Raw genomic sequence first — 21091 nt, forward strand, 5'->3', positions numbered from 1 at the left:
CATACATAGATTCTTTTTACAGAAGCAAGACACTGCAATGGGCACGACCTGTGCGCCATTATGTGAAAATATCTTTCTCGGCCTATGGGAAAGGGAGATTTTTTACGGTGGCCCCCAGCCCACTTCCCATGTGCACTGCTGGTAAAGGTGATTCACCGCCTTGTGAGATGCAGGGCCTAGTATCTCGGAGGATGGTTCAGTCACGGTGACTCCGATGTCTCTAACAATCCCTAGGTTCGGTGGCAATTATAACGGGGGAGACAACGGTTATATGAGACTGTGAGTTATGTTGATGCTCGCAAGGGATGAGGCTATGGACGAAAGAAGCATACACCGGGGACTCGTGCAAACTTGAAAGATGAACTTTACTGAAGACTTGTAACAATCCTTATATTTTTCAATATAACAGTCATGGGTAGCCGATAAAATTTTTCTTACAATTGAGACGGTCAAAGTCTTTTCTCGGTCCCGGCCTTGGGAGGATGGTGGTAACTTTTCATTTGACTAACTGTACTGCATGAAGGGGGAGGATCAAAATGACCTTAATCAGATTGGAGTATTCAGGGAATCTGCTGCGCAGTTCTGCAGTTCCTTCTCTTGTCTCAGCACTCTGTTGCTGTAAGAAGTGGGGCACTCCGAATAGGGTGTTATTTGTACACCCCGCTTGTCCCAATCCAGGAGCCCCAATTTTCTACCTCCTCTCCCCAACAAAACCGTCGATAAAGTGCTTTTTGTCCCGCACGCACCACCTCCAACTGCCTCTTATCTTCAAATCAGGAAAATACGTTACAATGCCAAACTAAGGCAGAAGAGGGCAAAATAGTACTACAAGTTGTAATATCAAAACAAGGCAGGAGAGTGCAGCATAGAATTAAGTAGTTTACCTCCTCCCAAGGCAAGACAAGGAGCCGGTGTCGCAAGTGTAATCATGTAAGGAATAGAGAACACACTTACCATATGATATATAACATACATTAGTAATGGCTTTCCTGGTCAATACAAAGGCACATCGACGACCTGCTTACAATTTGACAGGGCACCAATCTGAAAAATGTTATGAGTGTGTTGAATTGCAACAACTCTAATATCAGGCTCATGTACAGGTTTTATAAACAACATATTGATATTTAGGCTATCCAACTCACATCAGGGGATGGCCTAATATAGATGTCTTCAGAAAGGAGATATCAATCAATTCATTAATGCTCGCATCTTCAGCCCATATTAGATCAACTATACAGGCCATTCCCACTGATCGGTTACAGTGGATGAGGAGGATCAGTTCCTCTGAGGAGTTTTGAGACAAGCAGATAATTTGAAAGATAGTTTAAGTATAACCTCGAACCAAAAATCTATCAAATATGGCTATCGCCTTGCTGAATCTACATCCCGCTTGAATTTATTGACCTCCACTTCGAAAAAAACACAGTGATCCTACATTGAGATTTATATCCACCTATAATTCTCAATGGGAGGTCTTCTGTGATATTTTCCAAAAACAGTGCTCTATCATAAAAATTGACACAACATTGGCTGTGACATTTCCTAAAGTTCCCTTATTGACAACTAGAAGGAATAAAAACTTGTTTTCCTGGTCTGGAGCCACTATGTGAATATTCATTTTTCTTAAGTATCGGCACACATGACCGCTGGCAGCAGCAGGAAGCCGCTGGCTGACACTGCGCGCTACTGAAGAGGAATGGATACTCACCGCTCTCAGTGATGATCGGTCCCAGTGAGTATTCCGGCAGCTGCGCTCTGCTTGTGAGCAGCGAATGACATCCCTGCCATGCACTACTTACAAGCATTAAGCAGTTGCTGACACTGGAGCGCCGTGTAGGTGAGTGTAATGGGTTTTTTTTTATCTTTCCTGATGGGGCCATGCATACCAGGAGTGGGATGGGGCCAATTATAAAAGAAAAAGGATGAGACCAATCATACTAGGAACACGATGGGGCCATTTAACCAGAAAAAGGATGGGGCCAATCATACCAGGACAGTGATGGGGCCAATCATAGCAGGCCTGGGATGGAGTCGTGCATACCAGGACTGGGATGGTGGCAATCATACCAGGATAGGGATGAGGGGGCAGTGCATACCAGGATAGGGATGAGGGAGCCATGCATACCAGGATAGAGATGAGGGGCCATGTGTATCAGAATGGGGATGAGGGGACCATATATACGAGGATAGGGGATATTACAGTACTGAATTGACAATTTTTTTGCTTCAAATTTTTTTTCTAATTTCCACCTCTAAAACCTAGGTGCGTCTTATTGTCTGATGCGTCTTATAGTCCGAAAAATATGTTATTTGTTTATGTTGATGATTATGGTTTACAGCCAATGAAAACTCAAAATTCATTATCTCAGTAAATTTGAATAGTTATTAAAAACACCTGCAAAGGCTTCCTATTTTTTTTAAAAAAGGTCCCATAGTCTGTTTCAGTAGACTCCACAATCATGGGGAAGACTGCTGACTTGACAGATGTCCATAAGGCAATCATTGACACACTCCACAAGGAGGGTAAGCCACAAAAGGTCATTGCTAAAGAAGCTGGGTATTCACAGAGTGCTGTATCCAAGCATATTAATAGAAGGTTGAGTGGAAGGAAAAAGTGAGGTAGGAAAAGGTGCACAAGCAACCGGGATAACCGCAGCATTGAAAGAATTGTTAAGAAAAGGCCATTCAAAAATGTGGTGGAGATTCACAAGGAGTGGACTGCTGCTTGATTCAGTGCTTCAAGAGCCACCACACACAGGCGTATCCAGGACATGGGCTTCAAGTGTCAAATTCCTTGTGTCAAGCCACTCATGACCAATAGACAATGCCAGAAATGTCTTCCCTGGGCCAAGGAGAAAAAGAACTGGACTGTTGCTCAGTGGTCCAAGGTGTTTTTTTCAGATGAATGTAAATTTTGCATTTCATTTGGAAATCAAGGTCCCAGAGTCTGGAGGAAGAGTGGAGAGGCACACAATCCAACCTGCTTGAGGTCTAGTGTGAAGTGTCTGCAATCAGTGATGGTTTTGGGAGCCATGTCATCTGCTGGTGTACTGTAGGTCCGCTGTGTTTTATCAAGACTAAAGTCAGCGCAGCAGTATACCAAGAAATTTAGGAGCACTCCATTCTGCCCTCTGCTGACAAGCTTTTTGGAGATGGAAATTTCATTCTCCAGCAGGACTTGGCACCTGTCCACACTGCCAAAAGTACCAATACCTGGTTTGAAAACAACAGTATCACTGTGCTTGATTGGCCAGCAAACTCCCCTGATTTTAACCACATAGATGGTATTGTCCAGAGGAAGATGAGACACCAGACCCAACAATCCAGACGAGCTGAAGGCTGCTATCAAAGCAACTGGGCTTTCCATAACACCGCAGCAGTGCCACAGGCGGATCGCCTCCATGAGATGCCGTATTAATGCAGCAATTGATGCCAAAACAGTCCCGAGCAAGCATTGAGTGCATTAACTGAATATTGTTTTCAGTAGGCCAACATTTCCGATTTTAAAATCATTTTTTCAAGCTGGTGTTACAAAGTAATCTAATTTACTGAGATAATAACTTTTGGGTTTTCATTGGCTGTAAACCATAATCATCAACATGAACAGAAATAAACACTTGAAATAGATCACTCTGTTTGTAATGACTCTAATATATGAGCTTCACTTTTTGTATTGAAGAACTGAAGTACATTAACTTTTTGATATACTAATATTGTGTGATGCACTTTAGTGATGAGGGAGCATACTTGTTGCTCGGGCTTTCCCGAGCATGCTCGGGTGTCCTTCGAGTATTTTGGCGTGCTCCGAGATTTAGTTTGGGTCGATGCAGCAGCATGATTTGCGGCTGCTGGACAGCCTGAATACATGTGAGGAATGCCTGTTTGTTAGGGAATCCCCACATGTATTCAGGCTGTCTAGCAGACGCAAATCATGCAGCTGCGTCGACAGAAACTAAATCTCCGAGCACAACAAAATACTCGGAGGACACCGGAGCATGCTCGGGAAAACAAGAGCAATGACTATACTCGCTCATCACTAATGCACTTGCATAAATGCTTTTAAAAAATAAAATATTTTTATCAATGAAAAAAATGCTTTGTGAATGAATTAACAAAACCTAAATCACTTCAATATTAGGTGTGACCACCCTTTGTCTTCAAAAGCACATCAAACATCACTTCTAGGTACTTGCACACTGTTTATGAAGGAACTTTGCATGGAAGTTGTTCAAAAATCTTGCAGAACTCAACCACAGATCTTCTGTGGATGTCGCTTGTGCAATTCCTTCTGTCTCATGTAATCCCAGACAGGCTCGATGCTGTTGAGATGAGGCTTTGGGGGACCATAGCATCACTTCCAGGACTCTTTGTTCTGTACAATGAGGATTGTTCTTAATGACATTGGCCGTAGGTTTGGGGTCGTAATATTGAAGAATACATTTTGAGACAATCTGACTCTTCCATGATGCTATTGTATAATGGATAAGTATATTCCTGTATTTCTCATCACTGAGTACATCCTTAGTCCTGACAAACTCCCCCAGCCCCATTTGCCAAAATCGGCCTCAAACTTGCAAAGAACCTTCACCATGCAACACTAATACCTGCAGACGCCCATTATTACTCCAGACTCCAGCCCATCTGCAACAAACTATTTTCTGTTACTGCCAAATATTTCACATTTGATTCACTGGCCCAGGGCACCTGCTGCCATTTTTCTGCACCAGTTCCTATGTTTTTGTGCCTAGTTGAGTCATTTATCCTTGTTTCCATGTCAAAGATATGTTGTTTTTGGCCACACTGCTTCATTGAAGACCACTTCTAGGTAGACTTTTTTAAACAATAGATGGATGTAGCTGAGCCCCACTGGTTGCTGCCGGCTCTAAGCTGATGGACATCTTCCAATTTTGATTGAAAGTAAGAATGTGTTTTTCATCTCCTGCACTTGGTAGCCTTGGTCCTTGGCTTATCACTGTGTCTACTGTCCTCAATGTTGCCCCTTTCTTGGTACTTCTTTTAAAATAGATTGTACAGCACATCTTGAAACCTCAGTCTACTTTGACATTTTTGCTTGAGAGCCACCATGTTGATGCAGAAGAATTACCTTGTCTTGTTGCTATCCTAAATCTTGCCACGATGAATGAGCTGTGGCATGAAGCAGTCTTCACACAATTAGCTTTGTATCAAAGTTTGGATGTTCCTCACCCAGTTCTAAGTGTCCTACACAGCTGTTTCTGTTGTAGCCCAATACTGTGTTTTAACCTACATATGAAAATGATGATCATTATCACCCGTCTGGTCTAATTAGTTACTCGTATCCTGACTGTAATCTTATAGAATTCCTGCGGTTGCACAAGTGTACCTAGATTTGATGCTGTTTTGAAAGAAAAAGGTGGTCACAGCAATTACTGATTTAATTCTATATTTTTCTTTTGTTCATTCACTTTGCTAGTTAATATATTAACACTTCCATTTTTAATTTTTAGAGTATTTTTCTACAGAAAAAAGGAAATAATTCAGCTCACCCTTATGATGGTATTCTCACAGCCTATGAGAGTTTTGATCCGAGCACGGAAACGTCTCTGCTTGACGCCAGGTACTTGTGCATGAAAATGAAGGTATCCAGCTGAGGAAATAAAATCAAAAGTCTTTATTTGGACAAATTTAAAATGTAAGCTGCTTGACAAACCAGGGCATACAGGGGGAAGGAATGTCTTGAATAACTGGACGCGTTTCAAACACGTGTAGTGTTCTTAGTCCTCAGTTTTCCTAAAACTTTTGCACAGTACTGTGTATCTGTATGTATCTCTTCTTGTCTCTAACTTGTTCTCATTCTTCCATAGCTTTTACAAACGCTCTCTACTTCCATCAAAAACTTAGAACAAGGCAGTCATCCCCAGCAAGGACATCCAAAAGCAGTGTTGTTCAATCTGATGAAATCTCTGATGCAAAAAGCTCAACAACTATTACAGCAGCAGTCCCATCAGACCACGCAGCAGCAGCATCCTCTTGTGCAGATTCAGCCTCAGCAGCTCATAAAGCTGCAGCAGCAAATCACCCAGCAGGTTTTTCCGTAGCATCAGTTTTCACAAGTAAACCAACAGCAACATTTCACTCAGTTGCAGTTCTCACAACAACAGATACTTCGTCCACAGCAGCAAACCATGCAGCACTTCCAAAAGCAGCACGCACTTCAGCAGCAGCTCCAGCAGTTGCAACAGCAGCAGCATCTTCAACACCAACAGACACTGCAGCAACTGCTTCAGCAGCAAAATGTACAGCAAATCCTTCAACAACAGCAGACACCTGGACAGCAGCAGACTCTACAGCAGCAGCAGACAATTCAAACATCTATACAGCAGCAACAGACATTCAGCAACAGCAAACCCTTCAGCCCGGTATACAGAAGCAAAACCTTCAACAAAGCATTCAGCAGGTTCAGAAACAGCAGATACAACATTTAACATTGCAGCAAATGCAGCAACTTCAGCAGCATGCTATTCAGCAGCAAATTCAGCCTCATCCGCAGTTACACACACTGCAGCAGCAGCAAATCCAGACTCAAGCTCTACAACAGCAGCAGATTCAGTCACAGGCAATCCAGCAGCAGGTTTAGCCATCAGCCATTCAGCAGCAACATCAAAATTAGGCACAGTCCCTACAGCAGCAGTAAATTCAAGTACAATCCCCACAACAGCAGCAAATACAGGCCCAAACTACGCAGTATCATGTGCAACCACAAATCAAACTCATCAACCGCATCAGATTACCTAAAAAATAATCCAACCGCAATCAGTGAATCAACAGCAATTGCAGCAGCAGCAACGAACGCTTCAATGAAACAGCAGCAACTTCAACAAGACACTGTTCCAGCAACAGCAAATTCAGCAGCAGCTGCAACAAGCTGTGCTTCAACAGCAGCAAATGCTGCAGACTCCTCAATCACAAATTCAACAGCCATTGATGCTGCAGCAGGCCCAGGTTCAGCAGGGGACCCTTTCTCCGGCTCCACTCCCAGCCCAACAAGCTCGGTAGCAAAAACGCAACCTACAGCAGTTGCAACAATACCTCCAACAGCAGCACCTCCAACATTTACAGCAGGGCAAATGCAAAACCAGACTCAACAGCAACTGAGGCAGATACAACATGTTCCACCCCAGACACCTAGTCATCAGCCACCCCAATCTCAACAACTTCACGGACACGACCCATCACTGAATAGTAAGCTAAATAGATTCTTTCATAGTTTTAGTAGAGGTGATTTTACCATACTTAAAGTTTGCCTCCTCTACAGCAACTCCACTAATCTCTGCATGTATGTGCCCTATTGTTATCATTTTCTAATTGGGCATATGCAGCAGAACAATTATTTATTTTACTTACTATAGCGCCTTCAAATTCCACAGTGCTTTACATATATCATAATCACTGTCTCCACTGGACCTAACAAAGTAAATTCTCTATCAGTGTGTCTTTGGATTGTGGGAGGAAATTGGAGTACTTTGAGAAAACGCACACAAATACAGGGAGAAAATATAAACTCATTGCTCGATGTTGTTCTCTGTGGGATTTGAACACAGAGACCCAGAGTGTCAAAGCAACAGAGCTCCTCATACAGCTGTTAAATATTCCATCCATGAGATAACTCTGCTTGTTCTGTCTCAGTCTACAGAGTTAATTTGATAAGTGAGCAACAGAAGCAGTCAGCTGTATGTGTGCTACAATCGCTAGTCTGATAACTGCAATATTTCCAGATTTATTTTTTTGTGATTGTCACATCAAGATCAAATTAAAATAAATACTTGGTTGTCATTTTTCTGATGACGCATTATTCCCCTTTAATTTATGCGTCTGTCTTTGAATTTTCAGTTCCTGAAGACTACTTTTTCATGGGCTGTGTGTTTGCAATTGCTGATTATCCAGAGCAGACGGGTAGGTTTAGTGTGTTTTGTGACTTTCTTCTTCAATGCGTTACATGGTTTCACTAGCAATTCTAATAGTCTGTAGTGGCATTCACACTACTTGTAATTTTTGCTTTTTGAATACTTATCTTTTATCTAAACGTTTTGAAGATTGAAAGCATATGCTAAATGAAGTGTTACACATAAAGGCTATGAATGGTTAAAGTTTATTGGGTTTTGCCTGAAATGAAAATGTCACCCAAGACCTGCCATAATGGAGTCTTCATAGCCCCACCAATCCCAGGATTTTTCCTGCACAGTGCAGCTCGGACGGAGCTAGAATGGCATCCTAGTGCTGTTAGAATTTTTTTTTTTTCACGGACCCATAGACTTTCATTGCAGAATTTCATCCACCACTCGGATCAACGTTGACCATGAATCCATGATTTTGCATGGACCACTTGGTCTGCAAAAAATCAGTCCATGGGGCTCTTCACAAGTCTGTCATGGGTACTATTGCTATCTGAAAAAAAATACTAATAGCATTTGTACGTAAAAAAAACTGACATGTGAATGAGACCTTACTTACACCACAGCGTCTTCGATATGTCAGTGTACCAGAAGTCCTGAGAAAGATATCTGATTTCCCACAATTTGTTAATATATATAATTATGCACAAAAAATGAATTTCTTATACAAACAATTACATTTTTCAGGAAACCTGGTTTTTTAATCTGGATTAGACAAGAAACATACCGTAGTTCTATTGGTAAAATAGGGTTCTGCTGAAAACTAGCAATCAGCCAAAACAGAGTGCCACCAGGAATTACACAAAATGTATATCGCTAACCTGTAATGTGACTGTATATTTAGGAGATAACTTTTTTTTTTTTAATTTGCAGAGAATCCAAATGCATTGTGGTACTATTGACCCTACGCTAACTAGCCTCTGTACACATCTCCTGTGTGAGAGCCAAGCCAGTATCATGTAGCATACTTTCAGGTTTCGCCTACGTACACTTCTGCTTTTCGGCTTTGCATGCAGTTGGGAAAAGTATACTGCGCAAGCGCGAAACACAGTTGGTCTGTGCAGGCGCAAAATTTCTTATAGCAATGAGTATGATGCAGGAAAAGTCATCCACATCCAGGACTGCAAGCAGCAACCAGAGACAGGGGTGTAGTGGCCCGAAGCCATTACCATTGCAGCGGACTGACCCAATTAGGATACAGCTCAGGAAAAATCAAAAAGGTATTTCACAGCTATACATGGGGAGTTAGGAAGTTACATAAATATTTAGGGAATGTATAGCAGACACTGAGTAAGATGATATTTTTAGCTGGTATGACACAAAAATGGTGACAGTTTCCTACTGATATAGTTCATAAAACCAAGAGAAAGGAGCAGACTGGACAGACAAGAAGACAAAGGAGAAGGAAACTGTTGGGACACTGGAAAATAAAGTGGACTGAAATGAAAATGAGACTGTTACCATCTTGCCTAGGGTTCTCATGCAGAACTGAAGAAGATGAGAAGGATGACATGGGAGTTCAGTTTTCAAGAAGTGGGAAAAAAGGGAGACACGACTCTTGGCCTAAGACCTGTGTCTGCCTCCTATATGACACTAATCTAAACAGGTTTAGTCCAGTATCTGCACCTGGATGTAGTCTGCAGGGGAGGGTCCAACTTTTGTAATTCTTAATGTTAGCTCTATGCTGCCAACAGCATACATCCATGGTTCCTGTGTCCCCAATGAAGCAACAGAGAAGTGTTTTGTTTTTGGCTACGGAACTGATGGGGCCGGATGAGCTTAGGGGGACTGGGTGAAATTATGTTTTTCTATTTGCAGAGGAGTGCAGCTCCCATTACAGCCAGACATAGAAAAGTAAGGTGAGGACACAGATAAGTTCCTGGGTTACACAGAAGATTTCTTTAATTTTACAGTCTTAAAGGTTGATTTCTATCACTAAAACTTCCACAGAATAGGTGATAACTTGCAGATTGGTCGGAGTTCATGTGATTTGGCCACCACTGATCTACAAGTTAGCCTAGCGGTGTAGTCTGCGGTCTCCAGCTGTCCCATAGAGAATGCTTGCAATTCAAAGCTCTTCTCTCAGGATCACTAGCACTTGGACCTCCACCAATTTGCAAGTTATCACCTACTTGGGGTTCGCTTTAAATGGAAACTTGAGTAGCCAAGCAACTTAAATGTCTTGTGCGGTTGGGGGGATCCTATAAGCCATCCCATTCTGTCATTTAAAGGCAATAAAGGAGAGAAGGCGATGCATCACTGGCTGAACACAGTCTCGAAGAAGAAGAAAATGGTGCCACCCCATCGAACTCTACACTTACCAGTGGCGTTTCCACCAGGAGGAAAGCCATATTCTCAACATCTAAGAAACCATACTCTGCATCATATCTAGTGTAGCAATTACTTACAATGCATTTTTGTTTTTTTCTCCCTTTCTAAGAATCTTAACTTTTATGTATACTTCCATCCACATAAAGATGGCATTTTTTTTTTGCAAGTTTTAGTTTTGAATGTCATAAATCATTTTATCATTCAATGTTCTGGAAAACTTTGAAAAAAAATCAAGTGTTGTGAAATTAAGTAAAAAAAAAACATACATCTATTTATTAGTCCCTTTAGGGGAATTGATCTTATGATTGTCTATGATTATCTGATCACTTAAACTGTATACTGCACTATAAAAGGCTGATCTTCATAAAAGTACGTCAGGAATGGGTTAAAAAAGTAATGTTTTGTGAGATTATAATATTATTTTATATTTTTTTCCAGATTCCAGACAGGTTTCTGTCACCTGATTTGTTAATGATGATTGAGATGACCGCAAGCCAATGGCCTACTTGTCAGGCGCCAAGTACACGGGGTATCTAAGCAGCAGCAACACGGTTCTCATCTGTAAAGAGTAAGTGAAATGATCCTCGTCACCTGCAGACTGGTTTTACATCACTATTTGCATTCCATTTATTAGACATTATACGTCACCCTGGAGTTGCATCCTGGGATTTACCATATTTCTCGACTATAAGACGCAGCAGAACATAAGACACACCCCAAATTTTCAGAAGCAAAATAGGGAAAAAAAATAATGTGTCAAATTGGGATCCATCTTACAGTCCGAATTCAGCTTACTGGGGAGGATCGGCACAGGTGGAGAAGTGGTCACAGGGGAGCATGGTCACAGCGGTTGTTCGGTGGTCCAGGCTGGTGCGGTGGCCTCCGGAAAATCCCATACCAGGATGGTGCAGCAGTGGTGCTCTGTGGTGCAAGGGGCTCTGCCAGCATTTTGCAACAGGTGCGGCAGTGGTGCTCTGTGGTGCGTCAGGGCTCCACTGGCATTTTGCGACAGGTGTGGCGGTGGTGCTCTGTGGTGCAGCAGGGCTCCGCCGGCATTTTGTGAAAGCCCGGAGGTCCCTGCAGATCCATTGCTGCGATGTGGTGGCCTCTGGGAAAATGGCCAAAGGGGGCGGCACATGCTCAGACTGAGATCTCGACAACAAGATCTCATCCCGAGATCTCAATCTGCTGCAATGCGGTGGCCTTGGGGAAAATGGCCGCCAAGGCGGCGCATGCTCAGATTCAGATTTTGGCAATGAGATCTTGGGACGAAATCTCGGTCCAGAGATCTCAATCTGCGCATGCGCCGCCCTCGGCGGCCATTTTCCCAGAGGCCGAGGCATCGCAGCAATAGATCTGGGGCATCTCCCGGCTGTCACAAAATGCCGGCAGAACCCCCCCACACCACGGAGTACCAAAGAGCAGGCTGCATCTCCCTGCAGCATCGGACCGGGACTGCCGCCACAGTATTTGTAAATATATTCTGACGATATAAAACGCACCCCCATTTTCCCCAAAAAATTTTTGGAAAAAAAAGTGCATCTTATAGTCTGAAAAAATACGGTACATTGATGAACTTAATTTTTTTTTTTAAATTTAGACAAACTGGTATGAAATATGAGAAATCCAAAGAATGGAGGGGACCCTGAGTCAAATCCCTATGGATGTGACATTCTTCTTGGAAATTTTGATGCTTTACGACAAATTCAAAATGGCCGATTCACCCACTTGCTCCTTCATCATATCTGGTGTCAAATCTGCTCGGTAAGATGTCTGCTTTTATTTTAGTTATTTCATGGCTAGCAGACTTCTGACTAATCTGAGGACTAGATATTTCATAAAAATTTACACAGCTCATCCCACTTATTTTTTTTTTAAGCCTATGCAAATCATTTTTTTTTTAGTTGCTTGATTTACGACCCAGATCAGGGACCAACATCTGTCTCCAGTTCATGGGTCCGCCTGGTGAGTTGTCTGGCACAAATGGATAGATGGTGGCATGCGTGCGTAGCTCTGTCCTTTCACTTCCGTGAGTTATGGAAACATCCAGTCTTGGTGTACAAGGCTATTTTAGTGACTCCTATACAGCTGAGTAGAGAGGCCTTCAGAGGTATGAGACCACCTGTCAATTTTTTTTCTGCCTGATATATGGGGGTCTTATGTCTGGGATACAGACATATACTACATTCATAGCAAATTCTGAGCATATATGTCCTGAATGTATAATCTAGTCTTACCCCATTAACTTTTCCTTGTAATGACTGCTACACAATATATCTATGTCTGTGTGTCTATATGGACAAGCGGCACAGCTCTGTATGTGGGAGTATGTATATATGTGTGTGTGTATATAAGTGTGTATAATATATATATTGTTTGTGTATGTAGATGTGCATGAAGCAGAGCTGTGTGTATGTGTATATGTGAATGAAGCAGAGCTGAGAGTGTGCGTAGATGTGCATAAAGCAGAGATGTGTGTGTGTATATTATGAACATAGCCATTTCTTGCCATCATATGACTTGCATCTGGAATTTTTCATCAGTTTTCCGTAGGTTGTAATTCTACTTTTCAGTTGTCTTGCACACATAGTATAAAAATCATAGATTCATAGAATGATAGAGTTGGAGGAACCTCCTGGATCATCTGGTCCAACCCCCTGCTCAAAGCAGGATTCACTAAATCATCCCAGCCAGATGTCTGTCCAGTCTGTTTGAAGACTTCCATTGAAGGAGAACTCACCAGCTCTCGTGGCAGTCTGTTCCACTCATTGATCACCCTGTCAAAAAGTTTTTTGTAATATCTAATCTGTGTCTCCTCCCATTCAGTTTCATCCCATTGCTTCTAGTCTTTCCTTGTGCATATGAGAGCAAAGATCATTCTTCTACAGTGCAACAGCCCTTTAGATATTTGTAGACAGCTATTAAGTCTCTTCTCAGTCTTCTCTTTTGCTAGCTAAACATTCCTAAATCCTGTAACCGTTCCTCATAGGACATGGTTTGCAGACCGGTCACCATTCTGGTCGCTCTTCTCTGAACTATTTGTTGATGTCTTTTTTAAAATGTGGTGCCCAAAACTGGACACAGTATTCCAGATGAGGTCTGACCAAAGAGGAGTAGAGGGCAATAATGACTTCATGTGATCTAGACTGTATGCTTCTGTTAATACATCCCAGGATTGTATTTGCCTTTTTTGCTGCTGCATCACACTGTTGGCTCATGTTCAGTCTGTGATCTATTAGTATACCCAAGTCTTTTTCACATGTGCTGTTGCTTAGCCCTAGCTTAGTCCTATTCCTCCCATTCTGTATGTTTTTTTCATTTTTATTGCCCAGATGTAGTACTTTGCATTTTTCCCTGTTAAAAACCATTGTTAGTTGCTGCCCTCTGCTCCAGTTTATTTATATCTTTTTGAACCCTCTCTCTTCTCTAGTATTAGCTATCCCTCCTAGCTTTGTGTAATCAGCAAATTTAATCAATTTACCCTCAATTCTTTCATCTAAATCATTGATAAAGATCTTGAACAATACAAGGCTCAGGACAGAGCCCTGTAGTACCCCACTTGAGACATTCTTTCAACTGGATGTGCAGCCATTTACAACCACTCTTTGGGTCCGATCACTAAGTCAGTTTTGAATCCATCTAACAGTTGCCTTGTCCATTCCATACTTAGTCATTTTTTCAATACGGATTATGCGAGATACTTTGTCAGATGCTTTGCTGAAGTCAAGATATACTATATCTACAGCATTTTCCTGATCCACCCAGTCAGTGATTCTGTCATAGAAGGAAATTAAGTTAGTCTGTCATGACTCATTAGATACTATCCCATGCTGACTCTGGTTAATCACTTCATTCTTATCCAGGTACTTACATACATGTTGTTTAAAAATTTGTTCAAAGATCTTTCCTGGTATAGAAGTCAGACTCATCGGCCTATAGTTCACTGGGTCAACCTTCTTCCCTTTTTTCAAGGTAGGAACAACATTTGCTCTTCTCCAGTTTTCTTGGACTTCTACTGTTCTCCAAGAATTTTTAAAGATTATGGAGAGTGGTTAAAAAATTTCTTCTGCTATCTCCTTCAGTACTCTGGGGTGTAATTTATCTGGATCTGGAGACTTGAATTAATTTACGTTAGCTAAGCATTTCCTCACTATCTTTCTGTTTCTAGATATCCTGGATTCTTCTATTCCTTTAATAGGTCAGTGAAGATCAGTTGATGTTATATTTCCTTTCTGAAAGAAAACAGATGCAAAATATATAAGGGGTTACTGGTCTCCTGTGTCTGTGTTTATACAGCAGTATTGAGCAGTGTAGTTGTGAATTCAGCACTGAGATTAGATAAAATACTCAATAAAAAGTAGAAATATAAAATCTGTGCCTCTCTGTCTACTCTCATCCTTCCCCTCGCCACGCCATTAATTTTATTTTATTTCAATAGCTATAATCTAATACACCAGTCTTGTTTTGAGCAAGATTTTTCTCTGTTAAAAACCTGGAGTGGGTGATAAATACAGAAGTGGTAATAACGTGTTTCTATTATACTTTTCCTATGATTTTAACACTTTTGATTTGGCTTACAAATACCGTAAAATACTGGCTGAATACTGAACAAGTAAATGTTGGCTACAGAGAGGAAAAAATGGCTAATTAGTGAAGAAAAAAACAAAAACAGCATATTTCTATAAGATATATTATGAAAAGTTTGCGATAATAACAGTGACCTTCAAAGACTCACACCTTTAAGTCAGAGAGGGGAACTCAACGTTCGGGGATGACTATTGTGTTGGCAAACCCCTAGAAATTATACATTTCTGACTTACAAATCCAAAATATATAACTTCCTCATTTTCAGAGATATTACCTAAAGTCGTTCAAGCATAGCAGATTTATCCACTTGCGCCCAATATGGTGAAGCCATTGCTACAGCACTCACAACCGCTTATGTCATGCCTGCTGAAACGAGGATAGAGCCAACTGCTGATGAAGAAACCCTATTTATCTGCTAGATCACTACACAGATTGTTCCAGGAGTCAACAGAATTTTATTTGTTTTTGTTTTTTTTGCTTTTAATTCATTGCTAGGTTTGATGGTATTTTAAATAAAGCACACAAATATTTGCCAATTAATAATCTATGTGGTTTCCTGTGTTGAATTATCCTAAAGCTATAGTATACAGTTTGCCTATTATTGGTGTTATCATTGGTGTGACCAGAGTAAAATCAAAAGGGAAATAATCAGAAAAAAATGAAAAGAAAGACTGATATGGAAAATAAATCTATTGATTTATAACCTAAAACAGATGCCGTTTTTAATCTTTAAGACATTTAACAGGAAAAAGTGCAGCACTAATAAAAGAATGATGTACTTGTAGAAGACAATGAATTGAGAAGCCGACACAGCACTTAAGCGTTATATGAACTGGCCAAGAGAGTGCCACAAAATCATTGGAGCAGTGAACTACAAAATGAAATGACTGGCAGAGCCAGAAATATCAAAGAGAGGTCAAATGAACGCTACTCAACAAGTTGGCGAGAGCCAAGGAACACCGTTCCGCTAAGATCGATGAGCATTTTACTGTCTCTGTACAAATCCCTGGTTAGACCGCACATGGACTACTGTGTACAGTTTTGGACACCGGTGCTCAGGAAGGATATAATGGAACTAGAGCAAGTACAAAGGAGGGCAACAAAATTATTAAAGGGGATGGGGGAACTACATTACTCAGAGAGATTAGCAAAATGAGGATTTAGTCTAGAAAAAAGATGACTGAGGGGTGATCTAATAACCATGTATAAGTATATAAGGGGACAATACTAGTGATGAGCGAATATACTCGTTACTCGAGATTTCCCGAGCACGCTCGAGTGTCCTCGGAGTATTTTTTAGTGCTCGGAGATTTCGTTTTTATTGCCACAGCTGAATGATTTACATCTGTTAGCCAGCATAAGTACATGTGGGGATTCCCTAGCAACCCCCACATGTACTTATGCTGGCTAACAGATGTAAATCATTCAGCTGCAGCAATAAAAACTAAATCTACAAGCACTAAAAAATACTCAGAGGACCCCCGAGCTGCATGTATGTGTGCAACACACACACGTACACGTACCTCAGAATGTCTTCTCTCCCTCTCTGAACCACTGCCACAGAAGAAGATACGGAGGGGTGTGGCCTAATACAAGGGGGCGTGTCAGCTTCTTCTCCTGCTGGCTGTGCGGGAGAAGTAGAGTCCCGTGCGGGACTGCAGGGCACAGCCTCAAAATTGGGAAAGTCCAGCAGTATGAGGCACGGTTGGGAGCTATGCTGATCCAGCTAATTGGATCCTAAAAAAATGGAAACATGCTCAGTTAAAAAAAACAGAATCCGTCGCCGGATTCCAACATTTCACAGATCCGGCGCCATAGGCTTCCATTCTAGCAAACGATGGATGGCGACGGATCCGTCGCTGTCCGGTTTTTTGATGGACACAAAAACTTACTTTGTCCGTTGTCTCCGGCCGCCTGACAAACTATTTTCAACGGATCCGACGAACAATGGATGAAACGTGAGGCCATCCATCGCTAATACAAGTCTATGTGAAAAAAACGGATCCGGCGGCATCAGTCGCCGGATCCGTTTTTTTCAAAATTCGACGGATTGCGACTGATCGCAAAAAACTGATGTGTGAAAGGGGCCTTAAGGACTGGTTTTTGCATTGCTGGATTTTTTCGAAGTTTAGTATTTAAAGGTCTTTGAATCTTGGCAAATGTCCATGCAAGTGAGTCCTTAGCACTCTAGCTGTAAGCTGATTTTTGGTGATAAACTGGTATAGTGACTAGAAATCGGGCCATATACCTGGACTGCAGCAAAGCAATAAAGTAGTTCAAATATTGGGGTCCCAGTTTCTGTGGATGTTGCCATACTTACAGAAACTGTTGGCTGACTTTAGAACAGCAGTTCCCAGAAATAAATACTAATTCCATATTGCAGAAAATATAGAATTTACCAGGATACATCTTGGGGCCGGAACCTTTCGATGTGGAGGAAAGATAGAGTGAGGCGCAGGATCCTCCAAGGTCAAGGTGCTATGGGTGACTCTTGAGAATCTGGTTTATCTGGAGAAGTGATGCTACTTCAGAATTATCTCTGCTCCTCCGATAATGAACTTGTGGAATTTTAGGACCCCCTCTTGGTCTCTTTCCTATGTCCCACTGTGCATGACTCTGAATGCTGTAATGGCCACTCTTATTTTCTCTTTTCTTTCTGCCATTGTTGCCAACCTACTATTCAATTTTTTCCTTTACAATTGGACCAAAACTCACAGACGGTCCAAACTTTTTACTGACATTTGCCACACTCCTTAATAAAGCCATGCCCATTAATAAAACCACACCCATTGATAAAACCAGGCCCACGGAGATGTCCAAAATAATTCAGAGTAAGAGCAGATACTGAGAATTTACCACCTGTCTGTACATTTATGGAGAGTTGGCAACCCAGCTTTCTGCAAAACAGCTCTTGCTTCCTCTCCTCCCCCAAGTTATAGAGAGCGGCAAGAGGTTTGGGAACTTTAGTCCAAGATACTTCAGGAAGAGAAGTGGAAAGTTCTGCTGCTATAAGTCCATGCTTGGCATCAGCTGCAGTATCCTCTACACAATACTCATTTTTCAGGTGTTACACAAGCTTTTCACAATGTCTGTTCTAATCAGTAGGTCATCAGTGTAATGCAGGGCTATGAAGCTCTGTGCCATATCATATTGTCATGACTGATTTACTGCATAAGCTCAAGAAGGACCTGGATGCCTTTCTTGAAAGTACTATCATACAAGTCAGTTCAGCTACACAGGTCCAGGAATGACAGACAGTGCTTAGATCGGGACAACCAGTTAGCTCAGGTCAGAAGACCTGGTGGTTGGGCTGAATCTTCCGATATGAGCGTGGGCAGAGCTTCATGTGTGAATCCAGCCCTCTAGGAACAAGATTTCTGGAGATGGGAAATTGATCCAGGATTTATTCTGATCTTATTTTGAGTTGGGGAGACTTTTTCCCCAAATATGGAGAGATGTGTGGTTGTTAAAGATCACATAGCAAACAAGTAAATCAGTATAAAATTATTGTCACAGTTGTGCACAGAAAAGGCACCATCAGGGCACTTTGCTATATGACATTAAGTTTTAGTAAGATTCTGAAAGAAAAGACACAGTAAGATTCCCTTACTCGACAGAGGATGTATGAGAAAACATTTGAAGATTCAGACCTCCTGCCGCTTCTCAGCACATTGCTCCATGGTGCTGTCATGCTGCTGCAGACCAATAAGACCTATGGGGCAGATGTTGAACAGCTGGTGAATTGAAGGTTGCCCATTCTATATGCATAAAGTACAAATAAGATCATATCAATCTTTAACCTTATGAAGAACAAACACATGACTTTCCCTTTGATTATAAATAGTTTTTGCTCACTGTTTGGTGCTTACAGCTGTGAAACACAATCCCTCATTGCACTTTGTATTATGTAAAGAATCACTCTGACAGGATGGAAAACTAGCAAGGAACGGGGATGTGCAAAGGCGAAGACTGATTCTGAAGAGAACGTGAGTGGTGTGCTGCAAATTAAGGAATTTGGGGGACATCTAGCAACATCATTAAGGAAAAGAAAAGCAATCAATGTCAAAGCACCACTTCAGTGTTTTTTGTTTTGTTTTTAAAATTTCACTGCTGGAGTGGCATCACTAATGTTAATTCCCTGCCCGTACTAAACTACTTACCAGCTGCAGTCCTCTGCTCTTCTCGGCACCGCTCTGGTTTTGTTCTGCCATCTTATGACTGTTGCTCCTCATCCGGTGAGATCCCCGCTAGCACCGTGAGCGCTCACCGAATTCACGGCAGTTCAGCCCTGCTGGGAATGGAGCCTCAGTGACCGGAGATAAACTCAATGAAGTCACCGCTAGTCACTGAGGCTGCGCTCGCAGTTCAATCACCAGTGGTTCTCAGCCTGGATGGTCACATCTTGGCATTGTCCAGGTTGAAAATGAATTATCTGCCAGACATGGATTACGGCATGGGACAAAACAACGGAGAGGTGAGGGATATTGTTGTTTTTTATTTTTGTGTTATTACAGGAGAGCATAACTGTGTTTGTTATTTTTAAATATTAAGTATAACTGTGTTTTGTTTTAATTCTAATAACGGACTTTATTCTGGCTGTGTCTTTATTTACCATGTAACTTTAGGATTACTAAAGGAAAGGTGTCTTGTAGACGTTGCTCCATTACTAAGCTGTGGGCTTGATGTCACCTGAAAATACAAAGGTGACATCAACCCCACAAATATGAACCCCACTTGCCACAGCTACAAAGCAAGTGGGAAGAGCCAGGCTGTGAGTTTTGCATGGCTGGTTATAAAAAATACAGAGGAACCCACACCGTTTTTTTTCATTTTTTTTATAGCGTAGGCGGTGGCTGATGAATACCCTCATCAGCCGCTCCTGCTGTCACCGTTATCACTTAAGTATAACTCTCATCATTCTCCTCTTCTCGCACTGATCGGCGGCAGAGCAGGGAAGAATGATGAGAGGCAAAAAAGGAAAAACCAGCACCAGGTGATTTCCATAAAAATTCAAATTTTGCCTTTTATTTAATCCATTGATTGTAAAAAGTTAAAAATATACATGTCATAGAATGTCAAGATTCAAACATCCCCGGCACGCCTGACACGTTTTGGACATTATGACTTTACTTATAGGCAGAGATGGATTAAATAAAACAATGGATTAAAGAAATGACAAAATTTGAATTTTTATGGAAATCATCTGGTGCCGGTCTTTCCTTTTTTGCCTGTATTTACAAGTGGACTCCAGCTACATTGAACCTGGCACCTGTGGTCCTGTGATACTCTGGTGAGCACTGTGAAAATCCTTTTTCCCCTTTTCCCATGTTGATTGAAGAATGATGAGAGCCGTGTTCAGCACCCAGTGCCGGGGTACAGCGATTACTGTAATGATTCTTCCCTTTCGCCCGTCCGTCTGGTACTGATGCGGCACACACATGCCACACGAGTGCCGCAAGTATTACACACACGGACACTGACATCTCCGGTACCGGAAATATCAGGAGATCTGAAAGAGGCCTTATAGCGGGTTTTTATGTTTGGCTGCTGTCACACAATAAAAGATGCTTTTTATTGCAAAAAATAGTTTTTTGTTTTTTCTTGATAGCTATAATTTTTCCATATTTTGGCCCACAGAGTCATGTGAAGTATTGTTTTTTGTGGGACGAGTTGACGCTTTTATTGGTACCATTTTTTGGCACATGACATTTTTTGATCGCTTTCTATTCAAATTTTTGGGAGACAGAATGAATAAAAAACAGCAATTCATAAATTTCTTTTGTGGGAGGGGTTTATAACGTTCTGTATGTGGTAAAATTGATAAAGCAGTTTTATTCTCCAGGTCAGTATGATTACAGCGATTTTTCATTTCTATTTTTTGATGTTTTGGCGCTTTTATACAATAAAAACTATTTTATAGAAAAAATAATTATTTTTGCATTGCTTTATTCTTATAGCTATAACTTTTTTATTTTTATGCTGACGGAGCTGTATTGCAGCTTGATTTTTGTGGGATAAGATGATGTTTTCAGTGGTACCATGTTTATTTATATTTGTCTTTTTGATTGCGTGTTATTCCAATTTTTGTTCGGCAGGATGATGATAAAGCATTGTTTTTTGCCTTCTTTCCTGAAAAGTTTAATTTTGGACATACATGTCTTCATGGCATTGTTCATGAAAATGTATTTGTTTTAATTTAATTAACTATATTGAAAAGAAAATATAAATATTTTTAGAAA

The 21091-nt window shown here is 41.3% G+C and overlaps 1 protein-coding gene and 1 long non-coding RNA gene across 4 annotated transcripts; both read left to right on the top strand.

Moving 5' to 3' along the window:
- The first annotated feature begins 5486 nt into the window (after positions 1–5486).
- Positions 5487–10296, top strand: LOC143781790 (uncharacterized). Of its 3 annotated transcripts, none has more exons than XM_077268623.1 (6): positions 5487–5599; positions 5847–7224; positions 7873–7935; positions 8808–9154; positions 9753–9793; positions 10166–10296. In XM_077268623.1, the coding sequence occupies exons 2-4, from the start codon at positions 6498–6500 to the stop codon at positions 8834–8836; spliced, it is 819 nt and encodes a 272-aa protein (XP_077124738.1). In that variant the 5' UTR covers positions 5487–5599; positions 5847–6497; the 3' UTR covers positions 8837–9154; positions 9753–9793; positions 10166–10296. The 3 variants fall into 3 exon arrangements, 2 of the variants coding, with proteins under 2 accessions (XP_077124738.1, XP_077124739.1); XM_077268624.1 differs by having other exon boundaries at positions 5494–5674; XR_013216811.1 differs by lacking the exon at positions 9753–9793 and having other exon boundaries at positions 10166–10290.
- A 1303-nt stretch (positions 10297–11599) lies between these two features.
- On the top strand, positions 11600–15378 carry LOC143781793 (uncharacterized). Its single transcript, XR_013216812.1, has 4 exons — positions 11600–11737; positions 11866–12029; positions 12170–12375; positions 15118–15378. It is a non-coding gene; the product is annotated as an uncharacterized LOC143781793 (long non-coding RNA).
- Positions 15379–21091: the final 5713 nt, after the last annotated feature.

The sequence above is a fragment of the Ranitomeya variabilis genome, chromosome 6 (assembly GCF_051348905.1).
Source record: "Ranitomeya variabilis isolate aRanVar5 chromosome 6, aRanVar5.hap1, whole genome shotgun sequence".
Taxonomy (NCBI): domain Eukaryota; kingdom Metazoa; phylum Chordata; class Amphibia; order Anura; family Dendrobatidae; genus Ranitomeya; species Ranitomeya variabilis.